This window comes from Salmo salar, chromosome 16 (genome assembly GCF_965601325.2).
Source record: "Salmo salar chromosome 16, fSalSal1, whole genome shotgun sequence".
Taxonomy (NCBI): domain Eukaryota; kingdom Metazoa; phylum Chordata; class Actinopteri; order Salmoniformes; family Salmonidae; genus Salmo; species Salmo salar.
This window is the reverse complement of record NC_138306.1, coordinates 47,677,446-47,704,558: the sequence shown is the minus strand read 5'-3', so window position 1 is coordinate 47,704,558 and position 27,113 is coordinate 47,677,446. Positions and strand designations below refer to the sequence as shown.

General features: G+C 40.8%; 1 protein-coding gene and 1 non-coding gene across 2 annotated transcripts; one reads left to right on the top strand and one right to left on the bottom strand.

Annotated features, from left to right (window-relative positions):
* Positions 1–685: 685 nt before the first annotated feature.
* LOC106574049 (uncharacterized) lies at positions 686–22,506 on the top strand. The gene is made up of 4 exons (XR_014380915.1): positions 686–791; positions 10,594–11,314; positions 11,514–11,778; positions 12,975–22,506. It is a non-coding gene; the product is annotated as an uncharacterized LOC106574049 (transcript).
* Positions 22,507–23,545: 1,039 nt separating this feature from the next.
* On the bottom strand, positions 23,546–26,607 carry LOC106574050 (uncharacterized). Its single transcript, XM_014149576.3, has 4 exons — positions 26,128–26,607; positions 25,851–25,975; positions 25,007–25,109; positions 23,546–24,829 (listed from the first exon to the last, which is right to left on the bottom strand). The coding sequence occupies exons 1-4, from the start codon at positions 26,399–26,401 to the stop codon at positions 23,856–23,858; spliced, it is 1,476 nt and encodes a 491-aa protein (XP_014005051.1). The 5' UTR covers positions 26,402–26,607; the 3' UTR covers positions 23,546–23,855.
* Between the last annotated feature and the right edge of the window lie 506 nt (positions 26,608–27,113).

The window sequence follows — 27,113 nt, the reverse complement described above, 5'->3', positions numbered from 1 at the left end:
GTAAGATGAGGAGCCTGATACATGGTCAGTATGTGACAGTTTCTGATTTGTTTCCAATGTATTGTTTCAGCTTTGATTCTGTTGTAGAGAGGCTAAAGGGAAAACTGTATACTGTAGGCATAACATTTAATAACTGCCTTTTAAAACTACTGGACGACTGGGATGTTTCCATCTCTAGCCTGTTGTCATCTTTAAATGTCATTATTAAAAGTGAATGTAGGATATTGCATTTGTTTTTGGTCTTCTCTTCTCTTCAATATAATACATTGTTGAAGACCTATTTTAAATACCCATTTACAGGTGGGTGCTAAAACATTGTTGGTAGATGAGGTTAGTTATCCAGGTCAAGAGCTTTGAGATCTTGTGAAAATAAATATAATTGTAATGCATTATTATTATCCATTTATTTGGGCTGTTGCGCCTTGGGGAGAATGCTTTAAGTAATCACAGCTATTTAAATTATTGCTTAACACATAACGGAAGAATGTATGCTAGGGCATACTTGCCATGTACTGTGTGTGAAATAGGCCTACCTGTAAATCACTAGGATTAATACCGATGTACCACACCCTAGTTTGTGACATGCTTTTCATGTTGCCGTTGTTACAAATTGACTCGTCTGCCTCCTATGAGGATGATCTATGCCCAAGTATGGTAAACAATAATTTGATTGGTTCAGTGATCAAACTCTGACCTAGACACAAGAAAACGCCTTGTTTCAAGGAAGTAGCCTACAGACAAGAAAAGGAGAGGGGCAATGATGTGACGGAATCTCTATGCAGCTGGAATGGGTAAGTCCTATTAGTTGCTTGACTTGGACTAAAATAGGTGCCGTTACTCATTTTGGGTGCTTGCACTGTTTATATGTAAGTGCAGGAGCTCAAACAGTAGAACATCTGAGGTGCCGGTCTTGTGCCGAAAATCCTAATAGGTTAACATTGCCAAAGCAAGTGAGGTAGATAATATACAAAAGTGAAATAAACAATAAAAATTAACAGTAAACATTACTCTCACAGAAGTTTCAAAAGAATGAAGACATTCCAAATGTCATATGATGTGTGTATATATACAGTGTTGTAACAATGTACAAATGGTTAAAGTACAAAAGGGAAAATAAATAAGCATAAATATGGGTTGTATTTTCAATGGTGTTTGTTCTTGTAAAGGGATTTATGTTTGAATGTAATGATTAAATAATTCTATCCTGAAATTTAACGAATAGGGATATGGTCTATTTAGCATGTAGAATGAGTAACTAAAGGATTAAGCATAAGTCTAACAAGGTTGGACTAGGATAAGAGAGGAATGTGTGTTTAAGTAAACACCAATAACAGTTGACCTGACCTAGCTTGAACTCTGAGGGTTTAAGATATGAGAGGGAGTACCCCTCAAGGTTTCCCTAATCTCAGGGGAATGAAACTGTCTGCTGGGGAATGATCTACAGTGTTAAGAGATCTGGAGCCTTAATGTTTGTGTGTGTGTATGTGTGTGCGTAAGTAAGGAGTGAACAATAAAAATGATGTCTCTGTACAATGGATTTCAGAACGTTCTCGTGAATAAACATTCTGCCTCTTGTAAGCTGGGACTCTGTCTGCGACTTACTTGCTCGTTGAGATTTCTGCTTTTCACTTCGTTGTCTGTTTAGCCTACATTTCACTGATCTTAGTAGCAGAAAGATTTCTTTATTTGTGTCCTTCAAGGCAGCTATCAATGATCACGTTAGGTTTCGTTTCATTTAATTTTTTTATCGCGGGGGAGGCACTAGTAATGTCTGCAGTTTTCAGTTTGGCCATTTGTTTAAAGTGTATTCGTCTATAAATAAACGAAGTTTGGTCTATAGAAAGTATTTGACTCTAGTGACAAAATTAAGGAAATTAGAAGAGGTGAGGATTTCGGCAGGGCCATTTTCTTGCCTCTGAAAGAAATCCCCCCCCCCCCCCCCCCCCTCTTCTAATTTCCTTAAATTTGTGGCTAAAGTCAAATACTTTCTGCAGCACCCATCAGGTCAAATATTTTCTATAGAACAAACTCCACGTCAGGATCGGCAACCAAAATTAATAATGAATCTGTGTGTTATATTAAACAGAGGAGGGAGTAAAATGTAGGCAAGCAATAAACAGTTCAGAACAACTAGTCGAATAAGACATAGGAGAGATTACGAATTTTGTCAAAGAGTTTATTTATAGACTAACACAGTTGAAACAAATAGAAAAACTGTAGACAGTAGGGGAGAGCGAGGTACGTTGTCAAACTGTTCATACCTACAACACTATCTTGACTATCTCACTAGGCGCTATCTAAAAAAATCATATAGCTACTTTGCGTGACTACATATTCTGTTGGTGCTGACATCTTCAGGACAGGAATACCGGTGTACTTAACGGAGGAATAAACACACATGTTCATCATTGGTGTTTTTAACCAGAAAATGCACTTTATTTATTTTCGCACATGCGCAGTCATACATCTCTCATAGGGCATGACTGTACCAGTGTAAGAACACAACTCAACAACATATTAGTCCACATGCCAACATATTCTATGGTCAACTTGGTCAAGGTCACTCTAATCTGAGGTGAGCACAAGTTTGTTATTTATCCCCTTCAAAAGTAAAAAAATGACACTTGACATTTTATGCAATAAAACTTTGTTAGGTATGAATGTTTAAAATTATTATTTTACACTGATTGGAGGAGACAATGTGTATTTTGAGACTTTAGCTGCAGTACTATGTTGAGCTTGAGATTTATCCAACATTAGCACGTCAGTTTGGGCAAGTCTTCACATGTGACAACTTGTCCCAGTATACATAGACACACAGAACAATAATGGTATTAAATATTACTGTAAATGGATTATTATATATATACGTATAGTTTAGAGTAGCAGACATATCCCTGAACTACACAAGACAGGCTCTGACTCGGTATTGTCAAAAGGCTACCAGAGAAGAAGTTGAGCCAGACAGCCATGCTAACCACAGTGGTTGGCTATACAAAGCCACGGCAGGTTTTTTTCACCTGATTTAGAGATGCAGCTTGTTCAGTATATTACTAGGTCAGCTGACATTTATTTACAGGCTTCTTAAAGCGGCACCCAACGCTCTCACTGAGAAAGCCAGAGGCAACTAGCCTTGCCAGGCAACTAGCCTTTTCTTTGACAGTGTAGCAGAAGTGCTACAGATATATACATTTGGACCAGGAGACACATGTAAAGTCGATGAAACTGGGGTGACCACTGTACATAAACCTGACAAGCATTTCGCTACACTCGCATTAACATCTTCTAACCCTGTGTATGTGACACATAACATTTGATTTGATCTGACCAAGTGGTGAGCAGACGTGGATTCAAACAAGTACGGTCGGGCCAGCACCATTTCAGCCCTGTCAGGTCCCAGTGTAACCGATGTGAAATGGCTAGTTAGTTAGCAGTGGTGCGCGCTAATAGCATTTCAATCAGTGACGTCACTCGCTCTGAGACTTGAAGTAGGGTTTCCCCTTGCGTTGCAATTTTGTGGCGCGATGGGTAACGATGCTTCGTGGGGTGTCAGTTGTTGATGTGTGCAAGGGTCCCTGGTTCGAGCCCAGGTTGGGGCGAAGAGAGGGACGGAACCTACACTGTTACACCAGCACCAACCTGCCAGTCCCCAGAACCATTCCAGCCCTGCCTAGCACGAGCTCAGACACAGACCTGCCCAGTTCTTATGCTAGTACCAGCTTGCCATTGCTGACAGCGGACTACCAACTCCAGAGGACATCCGGCCATATCCAAAAGCTGGCCCCCGAAAACCAGCTTGCAAAGAAAGAAAACGGTGCAAAACCAGCTTGCAAAGAAAGAAAACGGTGCAAAACAGCAATTCTAACTGACACACCAGTGAAGCAGGCACTAGAAATGGAAAAGAATGAGACACAATCTAGCAAAAGGCTGTTTCTGAAGAAAGGGAAGCAAGCCATTTTCAAACACGTCACCCAAGGAGACTTGGGTGACGCGTGTGAGATGCAACAAATGGGCCCATGATGCTTGCACCTCAGGCCAGGAAATTTATGTGTGCCAGAACTGTGACTCTGAAGATGAGTCAGATATGGATGTACGTCATATAGGCTGTTACAAAACTGCGCATTAGTGTGTTTAAACACCACGTCTGTTTTGTTAAGACTTTAAGCAAGTCATCTGCAGCATTCCATTCCGATTCCAACAAATACCGTGGATCTACAGTGGGGGGAAAAAAGTATTTGATCCCCTGCTGATTTTGTATGTTTTTAATGGTAGGTTTATTTGAACAGTGAGAGACAGAATAACAACAAAAAAATCCAGAAGAACGCATGTCAAAAATGTTATTAAATTATTTGCATTTTAATGAGGGAAATAAGTATTTGACCCCCTCTCAATCAGAAAGATTTCTGGCTCCCAGGTGTCTTTTATACAGGTAACGAGCTGAGATTAGGAGCACACTCTTAAAGGGAGTGCTCCTAACCGCAGCTTGTTACCTGTAAAAAATAAAATAATTTTAAAAAAGACACCTGTCCACAGAAGCAATCAATCAGATTCCAAACTCTCCACCATGGCCAAGACCAAAGAGCTCTCCAAGGATGTACGCTGGAGATGTGCTCTTCACCAATGAATCTCGGGTTTAAACTTTACCGGACAGATGGCAGTATGGGGTCGTGTGGTTGAGCAGTTTGCTGATGGTTGAGTGTGGATTAGCAGTGCCCCATGGTGACGGTGTTGCAGGCATAAGCGACGGACAACAAACCCAGTTGTATTTTATCGATGGCAATTTGAATGCACAGAGATACCGGGACGAGATCCTGAGGCCCCATGTCGTGCCATTCATTATCCGCCGTCCCCTCATGTTTCAGCATAATGCCCCATGTCGCAAGGATCTGTACACAATTCCTGGAAGCTGAATGTCCCAGTTCCGGGCCTGCATACTGTACTCACCAGACATGTCACCCATTGAGCATGTTTGAGATGATCTGGATCAACGTGTACGACAGGGAGTTCCAGTTCCCACCAATATCCAGCAACTTCGAATAGCCATTGAAGAGGAGTGGGACAACATTCCACCGGCCACAATCAACAGCATGATCAACTCTATGCGAAGGAGATGCATGAGCAAATGGGGGTCACACCAGATACTGACTGGATTTTTGATCCACACCCCTACTTTTTTTAAAGGTATCTGTGACCAACTGATGCATATCTGTAGTCCCAGTCATGTGAAATCCATAATTTATTTCAATTGACTGATTTCCTTATATAAACTAACTCAGTAAAGTCGTTGAAATTGCATTTTATATTTTTATTGAATGTAGTTTCTCTACTGAAAAACTATCAAATGTACCTCTTATTATTGTCAGCCATCATTCACGTCCCCTTTCAGCTCTTTGGTCAAAATCCAATTCGAGAGCGGTCAAGCCTTGATTGGTCCACAACCCTGACCAATAGCCTGTACCAGTCTACTGAAACGCAATGTTAAGTAAACATTTCCCCTGCTATATAAGTATTGTAAGCAGTTGCGGTTGCAAGATGGTCATTGGGGAGAAAACTAGAAACTTGGTGTGAGGGAGGAGAGAAGGCATCCCTGTCGGGGCGTGGCATTTTTGTGAGTGCAATAATTTCTGAGTGTTGACATGCAGTAAGCATTTCTTCAGGCGAACAAAAATCTCAGCTCTTGAATTAATTTACTGTGTGTGGCAATGCATTTCTGCACGCTCGAAGTCACACTAGCAAGCTCTCAAGTTTAATTTGCATGCAGGATCGACCACATCTTCTCTCAAGACTATGGAAGGCCAAGAGTTTCAAGTCGTCTTGATTTAAACGCTTGTTATGGGCATTTTTACACCACCTGTTCAGTGTGCATTTACAGGTGATTAGAACGTTTTCAATATTGTACTTTCAGATGTATGAAATTGTGCCACTGCACACGTTCTGAACGCCTGTGTAGTAAGTACCACATTGTAGCCCCTCCCACCTCAATTTCCCTGAGTTTGACTTCTAGCCTGTTGTGATGAATCGCTTACTCAGGGAGGGAGATGTTTCTAAATGGGGATCAAATTGTTACAATTAGTCAATTACATTTACAGAATGTAAACGCAACAGCAAGGCGTTGGTGCGAAAAATTGAGGAAGAAATGAAAACTATTTTTTCCACATAGCATTTGTTGATGATTAGTTATTTGAGAAGGAGACCAAGTCAAGACGTTGGACCGGGTGATTCAGTTTATAGTAAGGCAGTTTATTATGAGACAAAGATATTTGGCAAAGCATGCACGGACTCCTTCGTTTAGCTCATAGGGAACTAGCAGAAGAGAGCCCCGAAACATAGTGTGCATCTAATTTATACAATGAAATGACAGTGTGTTGACGTTGAGTCTAGTAGGTCCGCTCTCCTGACTGGTCGATGAGTGGAGGGACGGTCCATTCTCCAGGTGGTGTCAACTTCCCATTGGCCCTTGGCAGTGTCCTTTGTCCTCGGAGTCCAACACACCTAAGTGTGTGTGTGTGTGTGTGTGTGTGTGTGTGTGTATTTCTGGTAATTCGTGTCTGGGTGCTTGCGATATTCATGGAATGTTGTTCTTTACACCATTGGTCAGTTCGTGTGGCTAGGGTGCTTTCATGTCTTGACATTTTTGTGTGAGTGCTTAGTCCGCCATCAGTCTCTGGGTGTGGTCGTGATTGGTATCAGTTGGTTGCTCAATATGTCTCTGGAATTTTGTTGTGTGCTGTTGTGAAACATGTTGTGCAAATGCCCTCCTTATATATAATTAGGTAAAACGTTAGATTATCTTTATTACACATTACAACCACAAAGATGACGCTGGTTTGCTAGCTTATTTTCATTGAAATAGCATGGCTAGTTAGCTAGGAATAGTCTAGCAATAGTCTAGCCTGTAACTAATGGTTGTTACGTTGTGGAACAGAGCAATAGTTATTTGTACTTGTCATTTGGTTGAGGCTAACCTTAGTCTAGAAAATAATTGTTTACTTTGTGTAGTTGGTTGGCTTTGCTAGTTAGCAAGCTGAGAGTCATGTGCTAAAGTTGGCCAATTTAGCTAATGTTTTAGGAAAACAGGCTAGCTCCCGATAGAATCTAGACGATAGAGAATGGGGATTAAGATATGGCTGTTGCAGTGCCCAGACGAGATGAGAGCAAACTGCTTCAGAGACTAAGGTAACTGAGCTAAATGACTATCGCCCTGTAGCACTCACTTCCGTCATCATGAAGTGCTTTGACAGACTAGGCAAGGACCATATCACCTCCACCCTACCTGATACCCTAGACCCACTCCAATTTGCTTACCGACCCAATAGGTCCACAGACGACGCAATCGCCATCACACTGCCCTAACCCATCTGGACAAGAGGAATACCTATGTAAGAATGCTGTTCATCGATTACAGCTCAGCATTTAACACCATAGTACCCTCCAAACTCGTCATTAAGCTCGAGACCCTGGGTCTCGACCCCGCCCTGTGCAACTGGGTCCTGGACTTCCTGACGGGCCGCCCCCAGGTGGTGAGGGTAGGTAACAACATCTCCACCCCGCTGATCCTCAACACTGGGTCCCCACAAGGGTGCGTTCTCAGCCCTCTCCTGTACTCCCTGTTCATCCACGACTGCGTGGCCATGCACGCCTCCAACTCAATCATCAAGTTTGCAGACGACACTACAGTGGTAGGCTTGATTACCAACAACGACGAGACGGCCTACAGGGAGGAGGTGAGGGCCCTCGGAGTGTGGTGTCAGGAAAATAACCTCGCACTCAATGTCAACAAAACAAAAGAGATGACCGTGGACTTCAGGAAACAGCAGAGGGAGCAGCCCCCTATCTACATTGACGGGACAGTGGTGGAGAGTTTTAAGTTCCTCAGCGTACACATCACGGACAAACTGAAATGGTCCACCCACACAGACAGCGTGGTGAAGAAGGCGCAGCAGCGCCTCTTCAACCTCAGGAGGCTGAAGAAATTCGGCCTGTCACCAAAAACACTCACAAACTTTTACAGATGCACAATCGAGAGCATCCTGTCGGGCTGTATCACCGCCTGGTATGGCAGCTGCTCCGCCCATAACCGTAAGGCTCTCCAGAGGGTAGTGAGGTCTGCACAACGCATCACCGGGGGAAAACTACCTGCCCTCCAGGACACCTACACCATCCGATGTCACAGGAAGGCCAAAAAGATCATCAAGGACAACAACCACCCGAGCCACTGCCTGTTCACCCCGCTATCATCCAGAAGGCGAGGTCAGTACAGGTGCATCAAAGCTGGGACCGAGAGACTGAAAAACAGCTTCTATCTCAAGGCCATCAGACTGTTAAACAGCAATCACTAACATCGAGTGGCTGCTGCCAACATACTGACTCAACTCAAGCCACTTTAATAATGGGAAATTGATGTAATCAATTTATCACTTGCCACTTTATATTATTTATATTAGATAATGTTTACATAACCTACATTACTCATCTCATATGTATATACTGTATTCTATACCTTCTACTGCATCTTGCCATCCTGATGTAATGTATCACTAGCCACCTTAAACAACGCTGCTTTATGTTTTCATACCCTACAATACTCATCTCATATGTATATACTGTACTCCATACCATCTATTACATCTTGCCTATGCTGTTCTGCCATCACTCATTTATATATATTTGTATGTACATATTCGTATTCATTCCTTTACACTTGTGTGTACAAGGTAGTTGTTGTGGAATTGGTAGATTACTTGTTAGATATTACTGCATGGTCGGAACTAGGAACTAGAAGCACAAGCATTTCGCTACACTTGCATTAACACCTGCTAACCATGTGTATGTGACAAATAAATTTGATTTGACTGAATTTTGTTGAATTGTCAACTGGTCTAAATTCTTATTAGGAAGATTTTGCTGTTCAGAATGACATGTTTATGGCTGATGTTCACAGGAATCTCCAAATGCTATGTTGAACGAGCACAACGGATGAAGGAGGGGGAGGAAAATGGACAGCTTCTTTCTACCACACCTTCACCAAGTCATAAAATATTTGCTTCATGAATAATTGTTACATGAGAAATAAATACAGTTGTTTTAGTTTATTCAAAAAAAAAAAATTCTGGATGTGAGTAATTTAGCAGGTCTATAGTATAATGTATTGTTTTGAAACTTTTATTAAATATCTCAGTCAAAATTTACTAATTCTATGTTTGCTAAAATGTGTTTGGTACTGTTCTTTTTACATACTGAAACAGTCTCATTAGTTTTGAGCTAGACCATGGTCGGGGAAGTGTCTACTACCCTTTTAAATATGTTGAATGAAATCAGCACTCTTTTTAATAGTTTGTTGCTGCTGTCTAATGAGGAAGTGGGCAATATGGAATACATTGGAGGAAGGAGAATTAATGAGAAATCAGAACTTGGACAATGTCAGGGAATAAGTAGGTAAATGTACAGCCTATCAATGACAAAAGAAACCATGCAGAGGTAACCTTAAGATAACGTTATGTACTGGACAGACTGCTAGCCAGCTATTCTCAAAACAATGGATTACCAACTTGTGACGTCTGTTTACATTGACATGTGTGTATGTATATATATATATATATATATATATATATATATATATATATATATATATACACTGAACAAAAATATAAATGCATAATGTAAAGTGTTGGTTTCATGAGCTGAAATAAAAGATGTCAGACATTTTCCATACGCACAAAAAGCTTATTTCTCTGAAATGTTGCACCCTGGTCCTTCCTCCGCTGCCTCCTTAACAGTTTATACATTTCTTTTTAGAAAACATTTTAATTCAGCTTTTGTGGTTTGGAAAGTGGAGTGACTTGCTTTTAACTTATATATCAAACAAATGGGTTTTTGGGAAAGTAGGTACTTTTCTCTAAACAATCCCATCTGGTGGATGGAAAGTCATTTATTTTTTTCAAATGGACTTAGAGCTCAATACTTCAGACAAGGAAAAATTATGGATAGCCAATTAAAATGTGAAAATACCTATGAATTATGAAGCCTTTATGTGCTTTTTTTTTCAATACACGAATGCTTAAAAAAAATCACAATGTGACGTTAGCTGCCAAATAAGTTTTCTGCAATTATCCAAAAACATTGTTATGGTCATTTTTACATGCGTTCATTACACTTGTTCAGCCTATTGGGTAAGGAATTGGCTTTTTGGAGTTGTTTTTGGATAATTGCCGAAAACAACTTATTTGGCAGCTAACGTCACATTTTGTCATTTAAAAAAATGTGTTTATGTACAGATTTCTTAATTTATGGATAGCCAGGGGCACACTGACATAATTTACAAACTAAGCATTTGTGTTTAGTGAGTCTGCCAGATCTGAGGCAGTAGGGATGACCAGGGATATTCTCTTGATAAATGTGTGAATTAGACAATTTAATGTAGTGGAGTAAAAAATATAAAAAGTAAAGTACAGATACCCCCCCCCAAAAAAACGACTGAATGAAAAATTATTTAAACTACTTAAGTTAAGTACTTTACATCACTGAGTGACTTACACAGAAAGACTCACAGCTGTAAGCAAAAACTCACTATGGTTTGTCTCTTCTCTATTTCAGTAATATTTGATTCACAATGAGCCATTCAATGGAGTCTGCAACTCAGATCAAAAAGTGGACAAAGGAAGAAGTTCATCAGTGGTTGACGACGCAGGTTAACATTCACCACATATATGCAGACAAGTTGCTAGAAGAGGAGGTATCAGGAGAAGACCTAGAATACTTCCAAAAGACGGATCTTCTGGATCTGAACATAAAACATGGTCCGGCTGTTAGAATTGTGTCTATGCTTGAGGATTTGAAGAGTGGATTACAACATAAATCACAATTTCCTGCATACATCAAGAAATGGACACAAGAACAAGTTTGTCAGTGGTTAAAGGAAAAGGCGAAGGTATACCACCAATATGTAGAGCGGATTGTGGAAGAGGAAGTGTCAGGCGATTGCCTGTTTTGCTTCAAAAAGAATGATCTTGTGGAACTAGGCATTAAACATGGTCCTGCTGTTAAAATAATTGGCATGCTAGAAAAGTTAAACAATGGACCAGAGCCTATATTACAACCCCCCCCCCCCCCCCACGGTGACCGAGAAAATCTACAGAAACCACCTGAGAATCAAGAAGAACTATGTCAAACTCTACCGGTTCAGACTGTATCCCCCATGAAGACAGAACCAAACACGGAAGAACCCAGAATAGTGGAACCACCAGGGAAAACTGTTACAAGAAAGAAAGAAGAACCAAAACCACAGGCCATGGGTGCAGAAATGTTACCGTCCAAGGTAGGGGTTGTTTAGCATCTCGCTTATTTAATTGGGTGTACATCACACGCAACATACTACATGTGCTTGCTTAGTAAAGCAGGTAATATTTGTCAATTAAACACAACAATACGTGTGTGGTAGTAAATACAATTGCAATTTTGATTGTCTTCTAGGCCTAAATAAAATATTTAAAACTAACCCTATTTCATTTCCACAGATGCCAAGTTCACTTACCTTGCTCCAGAATACCCTCGACGACTTACAGCAGGACGAGTTTAAACGGTTTAAGTCTTGTCTGAAAGACTTCAAACTGAACGGATGTAGATCGATTGCACGGTGTCACTTGGAAGACAACAAGAGCCGCACAGACGTAGCGGACTCAATGACAAAGCACTATGAGGAAGAGACATTAAATGTCACACGTCAGATTCTAGAGAGAATCGGACACAATGAACTTGCTGGCCAACTGAAAAGTGATATGGGTAAGTGAAACAATATTTATTTTATAGATTAACTTTATTTGTCAGGGACAATGTACAACAACTTCAGTCTCAGAATTTGAGAAGTGATGCGTTGCACCAGATTTAGCTGACAGCTGCCTCTTGAGTGGTGCAGTCGTCTAAGGCACTGCATCACAGTGCTAGCACAGAGATCCTGGTTCGAGTCCAGGCTCTGTCGCAGCCGGCCGTGACCGGGAGACCCATGGGGCGGCGCACAATTGGCCCAACGTCGTCCAGGTTTGGATGGCAGGGATATTCTTGTCCCATCGCGCTTTAGCAACTCCTGTGGCGGGCCGTTTGCACTGCACGCTGACACGGTCACCAGGTGTAGTGTTTCCTCCGACACGTTGGTGCGGCTGGCTTACGGGTTAAGCGGGCATTGTGTCAAGAAGCAGTGCGGCTTGGCTGGGTTGTGTTTCGGAGGACGCACGACCTTCGCCTCTCCCGAGTCCGTACGGGAGTTGCAGCGATGAGACAAGACTGTAACTACCAATTGGATACCACAAAATTGGAGAGAAAATGTGGTGAAGGAAAAAGTAAACCGCAAACTGCTCTTGATAGTATCACTGATATTTAATAAGCTTACATATCGGCCTAACGGCCTTCGTCAAAGTTCTGACGAAGGCCGTGAGGCCGATACGTAAGCTTATTAAATATCAGTGATACTATCAAGAGCAGTGTGCGGTTTACTTTTTCCTTCATCCTGTTTCAACTGTTGCCATGCACCTGTAATAAGATTGCTCAGATGTGCGAGTGCCTTTTGAATTTAGAGAAAATGGGGTAAAATTACAATAAAAAAAACTTTAAAGATTTAGCTGACAGCTAATTTGATAATTATGACATCAAAATGTTTGTACATAATCTTTTCATGTTTATACTGTATGTTCACCTGCCCGGGTATACCCGGGCATATACTCATAATTATCAAATTAGACTCGGGAGAGGCGAAGGTCGTGCGTCCTCCGAAACACAACCCAGCCAAGCCGCACTGCTGCTTGACACAATGCCCGCTTAACCCATTTTGATTTCGGTCACATTAGTCTATGAATCTCAAGTCACAACCAATGTAACAACATTGTTTTTAAAAGTCATAATTATCAAATTGTCACAAACAAGATCACCAGTAATATTTGTTTGGATCACCAGTAATTGATATAGTTTTGCAATTATTTCTTCAGGTCTACAAATGATGACAGCACAAGACGGCAAAAACTATTTGAGGAGAGAGACCAATCAGGGTAATAAATTGAAGAACTTGTTAACTTATGGAGGAAATATGATGGACTACTATGATCGATTCGTTATTGTTATGAACAAGAGTCGCACTGAGCAACTAGAATATCTTCCGTTTCTGAGCAAGTTGAAATTGTTCTGTGTACTGGACTTTGATCCTGACTCTGCAGCTCCTGGTGGCGTATGCAGTTCATACAGAGAATCAAGAGTGGCAAATCTCCATCTCCCAGCCCAATTCCAACCCGACCCAAGTGTTGTGATAAAAAATCTCAACCTGTATAAGCAGACCAGCTGGGTGTTTTGTAATGGGAGGCATGACCTTGACAGGGAATCAGATAGACAGCTGGACTACAAAGACTGGTTCAAGGAGAAACGCAAAGAGATCGAGCATATGGTTTCATTCATTTGCAAACCTGAAGTTCTTCCAAATGGAAGAACTCTTGTCATATTTCTTCTACTGTCACCTGTAACTGATAGAGATCCTGTCTTTGATACTTTCCTGGCATTCTACTCACATGTTGAGGAAAGCATTGTGAGTATTTGTGAATCTAGGAGCACATTTGAGAAATGGAAAGACTTGATACAGGAGAAATGTGAGTCCGACATCACCAGGCAATCAATATATGAGTTGACACTCAGTGAAGTCAATGGTACTATAATGTCACTTGGACCACATAATCAGCCATCAGGAAGACTCCTTCCATCTTCTGACTCCAGCACTGTTGTTCTCCAACAAAAGGATGAAGACCGATTGACAGCTCTAGACATTTTGTGTCAGAATGAATGTGAGAAAGTCTATGAAGAAAATAGCAAAGAGTTTCAAGACTTCAAAATCAAAGTAGAAAAGGAATTCTACAGAGGGGGTAAAGTCAACTGGTGGAACTTCTATTTTTGTGAGAAACCCAAAGCAAAACCTTTCATTAGAAGAGACAAATATGACAATCTCATGAAAATGGTGAAATATCAGACAAAAGATCCCAAAACCACATGTGTTTTGCTGAATTTGTTTCACCACCCAGGTTGCGGAGGCACCACCTTAGCCATGCATGTTATGTGGGATTTACGTAGAGAATTCAGATGTGCTGTGTTGAAGGACAATACATTACCAAAAGCTGAAGTGGCTGTTCAAGTCAAAAAGCTGATGAGGCTGGGGAAAAGTGACAAATCTCAGAATACACCAGTTCTGTTGTTAGTAGATGATTCAAAGGAAGCCGAAAACACACAAACTCTGCAGAACTGCATACGCAAAACTGTTGAAGAGGACTACACAGGCAGAACTGTGGAAGATTCATCAAATTCACAAGTCATCATCCTGAGTTGTGTTCGATCCCATAACCCCAAGGTCCAGTACAAACGCTGTGCAACAGAAAGTCAGTACATCACAGCTATACTAACGAAAAAGGAACAAGATGATTTTGAGGAAAAACTTCAAGAACTTAAAGAAAGTCATGAAAAACCGGAAAACTTCTACAGCTTCATGATCATGAAGAGCAACTTTGACAAGAAGTACATCGCTGATGTTGTCAGCCACACTCTGAAGGACTTAGACATGAGCACAAAAAAAGCTCAACTACTTTTCTACTTTGCACTGTTGAACTCATACGTGGCTGAATCAGACATATCTGTGTCTCTCTGTGAGGACTTTTTTGGAATGAAAATGGCTTACTGGGGAGAAGATAATGTACTTGAACGAATGGAACCTTATTCAAATTTGCTGAAAATAGTTCAAGTCGATGAACGTGGAGGATACAAAGCAATTAGCATCCTTCATCGTGATATAGCTTCTGCATGTTTGGAAGAATTGCACAAAAGCCACGGGATTAACGAGAGTGAAATAACCATCAACATGCTACACTGTGATTTGTTTTTCAAAATTGGTGTAGTAAAAGACGCCCTGATGCTATCGATAGAACGCATGCTGATTAAAAGGCAGCGCAGGAAAGATGGAGATGAAAAAGATACTCAGTTCTCTCCCTTGATAGAGAAAATTCACCTTCAAGAGGGGAGACACAAAATCCAAGACATCTTTGAGAAAGCATCATCCCGTTTTTTTACAAGTGCATCCATTCCTCAAGCCCTTGCAAGGTATCTCTACCTCAATCAGCGTGATTTTCCGCAGGCATTGAATTGGGCAGAAAATGCCAAGAGAATCACCGAAAACCCATACACTGTCGATACGATTGGACAAGTTTACAAAAGTTATCTTAAACATAACATCCAGAATGAAAAGAAAAAAACACCACGCAATCCAGGGGATTTGGATACAAACCTAAAGCTAGCAAAAAATGCTATAAAGGCTTTTCAAAGAGCTCAAGAACTGGCCATGAATGAGGATCAACCTGATGAGGAAGCTGATGACAATCTGTCAAAATCATCATACAACATCTTTGGGTATGTGGGGGAAATTGAGACGGCACTGACAGTCTTTGAAATTCTAAGCAAGCTGCCATTCTTTGAAGAAGCTGACCCAGTGACACAGAAGTACATGCAGAGCTTTCTGAATGGAAAAATGTCCATCAACAGCATACCCAAGAACGATAATGAAATCAACAGAAAATATGTTGATATTATCCAAGAACACAAGTCTTTTCTCCTTAATTTGAAAACCCAAGTCAAAAAAGTTTTTGAATTCTTAAACGATTACTACACTTACATGAAAGGTAACGATGCAGGAGACTTTGAGACAAGGAATCGGACAAAAATATCAGAACACTTCAAGACATATATAACACTTGTTTGCTCTTCACCAGAGGAAATATCGAGAGAACAAACAAGCAAGCCGAAACTTAGACTAAACATGGACATCGAAAAGTGTAGGAAGTTACTTGAAGAGAAGAACGCAGACACATTTGCAGGGGTACTTCACCATCTTGACAAGACTGCAGAGGAAATGGAGGAAATCATTGAGTGCTACAAATTTTTACGGCAACATTGTAAGCAAATTACAAAAGAAAAAAACAAAGACGACAACAATTTCATTTTGGCAAATATAATTCTCAGCATACTAAAGCCAAATTCGAAACATGTGAAGAGTCACAAGGAACTCACTGATCTTCTCATGCTAACATTGCAAGACATAGGAGTGCAACATCCCTTCCCAGAGCCATACTATCTGGCTTTGTTGTTGCTTTGGCCAAGTTCAAATGCAGAAGATACAGATATAAGAACATATGTGAACTCACTTCGGAACTCATTCAGACGGAAACTGTCAAAGTTTATGAGGATGAGGAACACCATTGCCCACTTCTACTTGGGCCAGAGAAAAGGATTAGAAAGACTTGTTCCTAAAGCCAAACTTGATGAGTGTTTTGCACACATGGCACGCACTAATTTGGCCCAACTTTGGCGGAGTGGAGATATTTTTAAGGATAAGAAAATAATTGACCGTCTCTGTAGGGTCAATGGAACCATAGAGGAAGGAGAACTTTATGCTAATTATGGCAAACTTAAAATCCCAGTACGCCCGGCATATCTTGGTGGAATAAGCAGTGGTTTCAGCACTGAAAAGGTGTCGTTCTTCATAGGATTTGCCATAGATGGACCACTTGCATACGATATCAAGTATGAATAGGCTATGAGAAGCCCATGTTATAAAGGCCTCAATGATGAACTGCATGCTTTGGTCCAAGAGTGTGGACAATGGGGGAAGTATGGATTAACCACAACCTGACAATCGAAAGCAAGACAACAATCTACAAAACACATGCTCTTAATGGAGGCATGGATAATCAATGCTATGAAAGGAAACAAACATCTTCAACCTGGTTACCTTTTGACTTGACGTTAAAACAACATTTTAGGAGACAAAACACCCTTACTTGTTGTAGTGAGGTCTGATCTATCTGGAATGTATTAGTTATGCACAGCATCATTAACTGTATGTTACTAACTAACAGTAAATGCTAACATGACAAACCTAGCAATGAGTACTAGCAGAGAGCTCTGTGGACTGCATGTTAAGGTACCAATCTAATGACTTATTAAAAATAACTAAACTGGATCACTGCCTGCCTGGTCTCCATCATGACATGGTGTCAGTTTTAAAACATTCCCAAAACGGAAGATTGGTGAGGAAAAATGTCCCACCCAAATTCAACCCAGCGGAGCCGTTCGATTGGCTGATGGCCATGGCTGATCTGGAGACAATGTTTTGGCATCAAAACTGGACAAGGAGAGCAGTGTGGTGCGGGTAAATTCAGTACTTTATGCAATTGGAAAAAATGCGGTGATAATCAACAATGACCTTCACCTTTGACTACAATCAATGATGAGTTCGACTTTGATGTGGTGACTGAAAAGCTGAATGGACATTTTGTGCCACGGCACAATGTGATTCACGATTGAACCATAAACAGATTCAGAAAGGGGGAGAGACAGTTTAATAATTTTTGAGGAATCTAGCTGAACACTGAGCACTACAAAGGATGAACAAATACGGGATAGGATTGTAATTATTATTACAACTAGAGCATATCAACAATAATTGGGATAACCACACTAGCTTTGCCCTCATGTGAGTCCTAGCAAGCATACTAGGTAGTGCTATGTATCAACAGCTAATCCAGTAGGAGCTGGAAGCTATAGTGAGCTTCGATTGGTCAAACATGACATGATATCGCAGAGAATTTGCATAAAGTTCAAGTTTCCCCAACTTAGGTCCTGCCCTGTTCATGCTCCCTCGCCCATGCTCGCATTGCCCCCCCACTCACTTCGCTTCTCTTCATTCTTTTCAGGGTCAGTTACAAAGCAGTCTAATTCTGATGTTGAGTGGCAGGTTGAGCTCCCAGTGAATAGCACACATTTAAGATTGACACTGGTGCAGATATCACAGTGATGTCTCAGAGCACTTAGCAGAGCTTGCGACAGTGTCCCCATCTGGTCAACACTGCAAATATTGTTCATGTCCCAAGTGGCAGGATTGATTGCATGGGTACATTCCTAGCCACATGTGAGTGAAAAAGGAGAAAAGTACAAATTCTGGACCACATGCAAATGTCCTAGTTAGTAGAACTGTTGCATGCAAGATGGGTTTGGTCAAAGCAGACAAGATCAGTATCGATGTGTTTGGAGAGAGGGCTACTGAACTGTGAACCAGTCAAGACTGAGCTTAAGCCCGACACAGGCCCCTACTCTGGCTACGCCACACAGAATCCCTTTTACACTCCTCCATAAAGCAGAAAAATAACTGATCAGAATGGAAACAAATGACATCGTTGAGGAAGTCATCGAGCGTAATGACTGGTGTGCTCCCATGGTGCTGATGATGAAGAAAAATGGCAAAGTGCGAACGTGGATCGTGGACTTAAAACATCTCAAATGAAGCAGGTTCATCTTGCCCACCTTGGAGGATATAGCGTCACAGCTTTCCAGGGCGAGAGTAATTTACACACTCAACTCGTCTAGCGCTTTTTGGCAGATACCACTTGACCCCAGCAACAGAACCGACGACTTGTAGGAAGGTAACTTACTCCTGTAGGAAGATTCTGCTTCAAGCACCTTCCTTTGGGAATCAAAAGCGCGCCAGAGATCTTCCAGAGGGAGATGAGCAAGCTCCTGAAAGGACACGAGTGTACAGTCATCCTGATTGATGACATACTGGTCTACAGTGCAAACAAGAAAGAACATGACAGGAATCTGAGCAAAGTGCTACAGACCTTTTAAAGAGTCGGAAATAAAGCAGAAGAAAAACAACTGCCATGTTGGAAAGTCCGAGATCCAGTACTTTGGTCATGTGATTGGAGCCGATGGGATAAACCCAGATAACAGCAAAGTGAAAGACGTCACTGAGGTGTCCAGTCCAACAAATACTGGGACTGCTGAACTACTTGAGCCAGTTCTTGCCCAGCCTGTCATCGTTGCTCCACCATATCAGTGATGTAGGGAGACGCCCAGGAGCAGGCCTTCCGTAAGGTCAACGCTATGTTAGTTTCAACACAAGCATTAGCATACAACAATGGCAGAAAACCAACCGTGGTCAGTGCGGACATGAGCAGCTACGGTCTTGGAGCTACACTCCTACAGGAACAAGAAGGTGGTCCATTTTGTTCACGCACACTGTCAAAGAATGGCAGGATCATGGGTATGTGAACAATTTCCCTCTACCTGCACGGCATGGACAGCTTTATTCTACAGAAGGACCATAAGCCACTCGTTCCAATGATCGACACGTACAACCTGGACAAAGCACCACTCTGGTGTCAGCGACTGCTCATGCACTTCAACATGAAAGCTGTGGATGTTCCTGGAAAACAGTAAGTGGTGGCTGACACACTGTAGAGAAACCCGCTGAAAGAAAACACATCAGGCTCAGAAAAAGAAGTCCAAGCATATGGTGGAAAGCAGACCAGTGTCTATAGTCTACACACAGGCTGGATGACATCAGAGAGGTGACATGCAACGACGAGACCTCCAAATAGTTATCAGCCACATCCGAAAAGGCTGGCCTGAGAGAATGGCGCAGCTACCGTACTTACTACAGGGATACCACACAGCGAGAGCACATCTATCGGAGCTGGATAGACTAGTGCTGTATCAAGACAGGATCGTCATTCCAGCTTCACAGGAAGAAGATGTTCTACAACAAATACACAAAGGTCACATGGGGCTGACAACGTGCCAGAGAAAGACCCAAGATGTCAATGTGGTTGCCGGGCATCAGCGCCTACAAAGCAAAAAAAGTGACATCATGCAAGTTCTGTACAGAGAATAAACCAACTCAAAAGAGAGAACCACTTGTCACGACACCTTTATCTAAAGGATCTGTGGCAGAAGATCGCAGTTGACCTGTGTGAGCAATAGAGGGCAAGAAATACCTTGTAGTGGTGGACTACTTCTCCAGAGACATACATCATCTACCAACTACCACAAGCCTCAAAAGCATGGTTGTGAGATGGGGGATTCCTACCAAGCTCGTTAGCGACAACGCTACCCAGTTTGTCTGTACTCAGTTAGACAAGTTCAGAAAGAAGTATGGTTTCATCCATATACCACCTCCAGCCTCTATTACCTGCAGGCAAACGACGCTGCAGAAAAAGCTGTTCAAACAGCTAAACGAATTCTCAAACAACCAGACCCACACATTGCTTTGATGTGCTACCGAGCCACACCTATCAGTGCAACAGGAGAAAACCAGAGCAACTCATGACAGGACGTCAGATCTGAATGACCGTCCCCTCGCTGAAAAACTATAGCCAAAGCACATCAGCCACGAAAGTGTGAAAAACATAGAGACCAGAAAGTCAAACAAGCTTCTACAGCAGGAGGCATTCAGTGCGCCCCATTTCTGAACTATACCCTTGACAGAGTGTAAGGGAACTAATCTTTTGGGCGGCAGGTAGCCTAGTGGTTAGAGAGTTGGGCCAGTAACCGAAAGGTTGCTAGATTGAATCCCCGAGCTGACAAGGTAAAAACATCTGCCCTTCTGCCCCTGAACAAGGCAGTTAAACCACTGTTCCTAGGCTGTCATTGTAAATAACAATTTGTTCTTAACTGACTTGCCTAGTTAAATAAAGGTTAATTTAAAAAAGTAAGAGTCAAGCTGGACGGAGAGAAGGGATGGAAAATGCCAGCAGTGGTCATTAGCAAATCTCCAGAGCCGAGATCCTATGTTGTTGAAACCGAACACGGCACCGTCGCTCATAGAAACAGGCGACACCTTCAGACTGTACCAGAGTCACCTACTCCAGGCAGACAGCACCAGAACAACAAAGGAGTCACCCAGTCTACCAGTGAGGACATCACACAGGCCCTGCTTGTAAGCCAGCCATCTCCTACACCCTCACTCAGACCACCAACAAGCCAGCCTCACCACAACCGGTGAGAATGAGCTCCAAAGGTTGAGAGGTAAAACTACCCCTGAGGTTTAGAGACACTTGAGAAAACAACATTGAGACAAAATACTATTTTAGTTCTGAAAAGAGCAAGAAAATACTTTGATTAAACAACTTAAAAGAAAAGAGACAGCAGCTGTTGCAGGGCAGAATCATCCCTATGTTGCTGCGGACAAACGGCTGTCTACCGCAATGTCCTAGTAGACACAGTTATGACAATTGTTAATGTGAAGAGCAAAACAGGGGGGGGGGGGGGTACATGCTACTCTGAAATACTAATTGTTTGTACTGAAAGTCCACAATTGTGATTATTTGTACTAGCACTATTAACTTTTGATTTCTTTCAGAAACCGTAGTGATGCCTGATCTATCTGGGATATATTAGTTAGGCACAGCATCATTAACTGGGTGTTACTAACTAGCAGTGTATGCTAATATGACAAACCTAGCCATGAGTACTAGCAGATAGTAGCTCTGTGGACTGCATTTTAAGTTTCCTGCCTTATGAGTTATTACACCTAACTAAACTGGATTGCTGCCTGCATGGTCTCCATTAGGATACTTGTAGTATAGGCTACTTTTTTTTATGTTAAACAGCCACCAGATTACCATGAAGGAAGATGTTTTACTCTTCCAATCCTCTGGGTTATATTTGGTAGACACTGTGATTTAGTAATACTGTTCAATACTCCTCTCTTACTCATTGAGACAGGAATGAGAATGATGTGTTTTACTCAATGTGCATAGGTGCCAGCACTAAACAACAAGTTTTCTTACTGGGGAGAGTGACGACTAATGAGGTTACTGCCAGTGTTCGACCTCAGAACTGTATATACTTTGAGTCTCTAGTGTTTGGAGAAACATCCAGTGAGATTGGAAATGCTGATGCAATGAGAAGATTAAATGCTGATGCAATGAGAAGATTAAATGCTGATGCAATGAGGAGATTAAATAATATATATATATATAGTCCTTTCAATCTGGATATTCAAGAATGTAAAATATCTGTGAAGTTAAAATTCTGCCATCCTGGGAGAAACCAGGGAAGTAACTGCTGGAATGACAAAAGACTGTCAAGACAAGACATTCTAAGTGTGCCTGGATAATGTCCAGAAATGCAGGAAAATACATGTGATGTCTAATAAGTAGATTTGAGAATGGAGAATAATGAAGCATTGTGTGTGTGTGTATTGTGATTTTTGGCATATTAAGCCGAAGAAATTAATATGAAACGTTTTGTATCAAGGTGACACTTATCTTCATGTTGCAGCAGGACTGTGAATACAAAATCTATTGTAAATATCTCAATTTCACAGATATTGTACATGTTGTAAAATGGTGGTAATCAATGTAAATAACTGTAGGACCAATTCTACAATTATGTAATGAGCATATTGTATTATGAGAGAAACTCATACGAACAACAAGTACAGTTGTACAGGTAGAGAGATATTCTGCAGATACGAAGGCCTGAAAATGTAAATATATTATACCGTATGTGTTATTCTTTAATATTGTTGAGTTACTTTCTTGTTTATTTTGATGGATTATAATAATTTCAATCTGAGTAAGTTATCCAATACATTCTCTATCTAAATGAAATAGCCCTGCTGATATTTCACATGCAATAAAACCCATAAAAGTCAAACGTTTGTCCCATTGACAATGCTTATTTTTAACTGTGCAAGCTCTGTATAATATTTAGAAATACTTAAGTATTGAGTACAATAAATGCAGAGGTATTTACAAATGATATATTGATAGTTCTATCACAGAGTTAGTCTGGCTGAAACCAGCTCCGAAGTCCAACTGACTTTTGTGTCCAATAGGAAAAACTACAGCATTTAAGATGATTGGCCACTCTTTAAGGGCCGCAAAATGACCAGCGACACTCCTCTGGGTGTAAACTCTGTGGTTTTGGAAACTAGAGTTGCTTCTGAGTAGAATGGACTCCCTTTTGCTGCGACACAACATACAAGCAATTATGTACTGTGCAATATGCATGTCCCACAATAAAAAATGCACTGGACATCGTGCAATACGAATGGGCTAAATAACAATGTGTTTAAAATGTGTTTTCTAAAGTTTATAATTATATGATTAATAATATTGTTATTACTATTAAGAGTAGCATTATGTTTTATTTGTATTACTGTTATTACCATAATCACGATCTAGTAATCACTACTTTTAATGCTGTTAACAATATTATCAATGCTATAATATGATTAGTGTTATAAAGGGGCAATCAGCAGTTGTTACATCCATTTTTGGACTTGTAAAAAATATGTATTCATTGATTCTTGAAGAATTTAACTTATAAATGCCTCATGAGCTTTGTTCAACTGTCATACCCCATCAGAACCCAAAATATAAGCTTGTTTTACTCCAATGTTTGTAAACGTAGAAAATGTGAACAATATAGCCGCAAAACATGGTTCAAACTATAATTTTGATATCATGGATGGTCAGTCATCCATAGTTCTGTCTATGAATTTGAGAGTGGTTACATATGTATAACCTGAGTGCCGCATCCCTCAGGTTTTTACTGAATCAAGGACAGTCCGCTTTGTTATCGTTTCTACTGCTGATGGCCACTTTTCCTTTTTTAAAATATTGTTAAACAAAATTCTAAGTCTTACAAATTTCGTCCATTTGTAAAAAAAAAAAAAAAAAAATGTACCGTCTTCATTTGCAGGACTTTTATTTGCAGGGAAATCGCAGAGGTCACGGCCTTATTCTTCAAATTGTTTACTTCACAAAAACATACATTTTCAAGGGCAATTCTGAAAAAAGTTTATTGCACCTTTCATATATTGCTTGCAGCACTTTTGAAATATGAATATTAATGGAGGCACACATTAAAAATTATTTGTTTTATAATTCCATTCATTTTGTTACAAAACTAGTCCTCAACTGTAAATGTCAAATAGCCCACAGACAAAACGAGTTCAGTCAAAAATTTTAAAATACAGAATTATTCATGACTAATCGTGTTCATGGTATACTCGGTGACATAACATCTCCAGCACTTGAGCAACCAGAATGGTTTCTCTCTAGGTGAATTCTAAGGTTGTCTTTTGCAGCAAACCTCTCCCCACACTGTATGCAGATGAAGGGTCTTTCTCCTGTGTGAACACTCTTGTGTCTGATGAGATTACTAGAGTCCGCAAACCGCTTTCCACACAGTGGGCAAACAAATGGTTTCTCTCCCGTGTGGACGTTCTGATGTTTCTTCAGATAACCAGCTTGGCCGAACCTCTTCCCACACTGAGAACAGCTGAAGGGTTTCTCTCCTGTGTGAACCCGCTGGTGAGACTGAAGATACTTTGGACAAGTGAAACTTTTTCTGCAGAAGCCACAAACAAACCGTTTTTCTCGCTTGCCAACCCTGTGCTGAATTGTATGTCCTGCCATGTAGCGTTGGACTATGCCCACCTTTGACCTTGCTGTGTTCTCTCTCATATTTTCTTGACTGTTAGAGAAAATATTTCCAAAGTTTTCACTAGCCTCGGAAGAGATGCTGTTTTGCGGATGCAAATCATTACTGCTATCATTATCATAATAATTATCATTACTGCTAGATTGATATTTTTCTTCATAGGGTCCAGAATCAAGCATTGCAGCCTCTGGTTTCACATTGTGAGATTCAACAGCGAACAAAGTTTCCTCAGCTACGGAAGTCTGTCGTTGTTGCTTTGTGTGAGCTGTGACACGAGTGGGGCTCATTTCCGCAGCATAAGAGCAAGCTGGATCCTCAGAATCTGTTTCAGTGCTTCTTGGTGTCCACAAGCCTGAGTATCCCTGCCTCTGTACGTGGTGTGCAACGTTCATATGCTGAAGTTTCTGGAAAGTGCTCTCGCTTTCTTGGTCTGCGTTGATGTGAGAATCATAGTCCTCAAAGAGACTGTCGGTCTGAGTGTGCCCAATCACATCTCTTTTGTCTTCATCAGCGCCTGATTCAACACTGCCTATAGAGAGGAAAAAATGTATTAAATATAACTGAACAGTGAATCGTAGTGTATAATTGCCTTTCCTTGAATTTTGGAGAAATCATTCTAAGATGGGGTTGGTATTTTCTAGCATAGATAATTCCATTCCATATGACTGGCATTTTACATTTTATTATAGGCTTCCATTGCACTTACTCTCCCCTTTTATCATTGGGTAATTCTGTAGGCTTATGGTGCCCTCCAGTCTTTCCTCTTTGATTTGGATGCACCCAGGCTTACGCATCTCCTTCACCATAGACTGTAAGGGAACCAGATTCATCCTTTCTTAAAAGTTTTCAATAATATGACGTCTCATAGATCATTATGTAAGTATGGTCTGTATTGTTGTATGTATTGAATATACACATTTTTATGACCAATGCCAGTAAAAACAAATGTCAATAACATATCAAGAAGATCATGTCACTCCAATTAAGTAAAGAAAGTAATAATGTAATAATCCATTGAGAAGAACTCCTAGACCTCCCATACTCAACTGGTGGACTGCGGACCGGACCCGAACCCAGAACGCGGTCAATTCGGACCGCGGGTTCCGAAAAAATTAAATACAAGGTTGGGGCTTCGACCCCTGGTATCATATAAACACACATAATACATGGGAGAATGCGTAGAATTGCAGGAAATTCGCTTTAAAACAGTAACAAAAAAATCTCTTCCCCATGCAAAATGTGCAGAATTGTGTGAAATCTGCTTTAAAAAAAATGCTACATTTTCTCTCTGCAAACAAGAGGGTGTGAACAGTTTGGGGTTGCATGGGTTGCGAGGTGAGGGTTTGTTACTACGCCGATAGATTACATTATCCAATCGAATCTTAACCAACTAGGAAATGTGTGTGACCGTACCTTCTCAAATAGTACTTGAGTATCCCTGTCCTAGACTATCATACCAGTACTGCATTTTTAACTAGGGTGCCTGAAACCGTAGTTAACATTCTCCAGTAAGAGATATTTGACATTTTGTCACAGTATTAGTCATCTACCTTCATTACAGCACAAGACTGTTTTACAGAATCTTCATTTTCTTTGCTTGAATGCTCCTCATCGCTGCAAAGGTGGTTCAACTCTTTCCCCATGGGACTCTCGTTATATCGATTTTCACCAGTCTCTAAATACACAAAAATGAGTTATAAACGGACCTGGCACAACAGAAATTAGGAGAAAACCCATGAAAACTATAGAATTGACTACGGTGGCTAGTAAAATAGTGGTGGTATCAAAAGCATTGGTTAAATCCCTGCAATTGTAAACAAAAGTTACCCAAGTTGAGGACTGGTCTCACTGGGAGGTGATTTCTGATGGAGCGCTCGTGAGCTAGGCCTACTGACTTCTTTCCATGTCCATGCGCATTACGCGTCTCCATTATCTGTAACCTCTCCCTCAAAACGTCATTTTCTTTTTGACTTCGAGATATTTCCAAGTGTAAAACGGCGTATCCATCGTCCACAAGTTCGCATATTTCTGACACGGCCGCGTTCATCAAGACCTCCATAATGGAGGTGAGCTGTGTGTGAAAAGGAACGGAAGACGACATTGTGTCCCACAAATGGACTAACAAACTTGTTATAGCAAGGTACCTCAAATTATTTTGTACCCAAATCTACACAGACACACGGCATTTGTCTATGAGTCAGTTGATGTTGTTAGAGGGTTTATAACGTTACAGTTGTAACAGAGACTCCAACCTACTGTAAACGAAGAAGCATTCCGGACTACAAGACTGCGTGAGAGTAATACGCCAATCACGTTTCCAAATTCTTAGCAAATGGAGTTGCTTGTTGGAAATCATTGCACACAATGCGCACGCGCCTGTCCAGCATGGACTACAGACATAAACCAGAGATGAAGGGGGTTATTCGAATCTTTACATAATCCATTTAGAAACCAATTAAAAATATAGTACATTTAGTCCCTACAATTGTCGGATATGTCTGAGTGTCATTAGAAATGTGAGAATAGAGGATCTAGAGATATAGATAGAGGACACAGATACGAAGACAATTAATTAACGCCATTTATTTAAAAAACGACACTGTGTTACAAAAAAGTATTTATTTTAAGTCAATAGAGAAACATTACAATACTGTTCTATATATAATTATGTGGATGGACCTACACATAAACATAGCATTGGCCTACGTTTGAATCATTTTAACATGTTTTAAACTCAAAACCAAAGTACCCAATTTTCATATTTGAGTAAAAGTAAAGATACCTTAAAATAAAATGACTCAAGTAAAAGTAAA

What these genes read in the sequence shown, in the direction of transcription:
- LOC106574050 (XM_014149576.3), bottom strand. Translation starts at nt 26,401, where the DNA reads ATGTCGTCTTCCGTTCCTTTTCACACACAGCTCACCTCCATTATGGAG. An exon ending in GAGACCAGTCCTCAACTTGG is followed by an intron (nt 25,976 to 26,127) that starts GTAACTTTTGTT and finishes TTGTGTATTTAG; the next exon opens with AGACTGGTGAAAATCGATAT. An exon ending in CCCAATGATAAAAGGGGAGA is followed by an intron (nt 24,830 to 25,006) that starts GTAAGTGCAATG and finishes TCCTCTCTATAG; the next exon opens with GCAGTGTTGAATCAGGCGCT.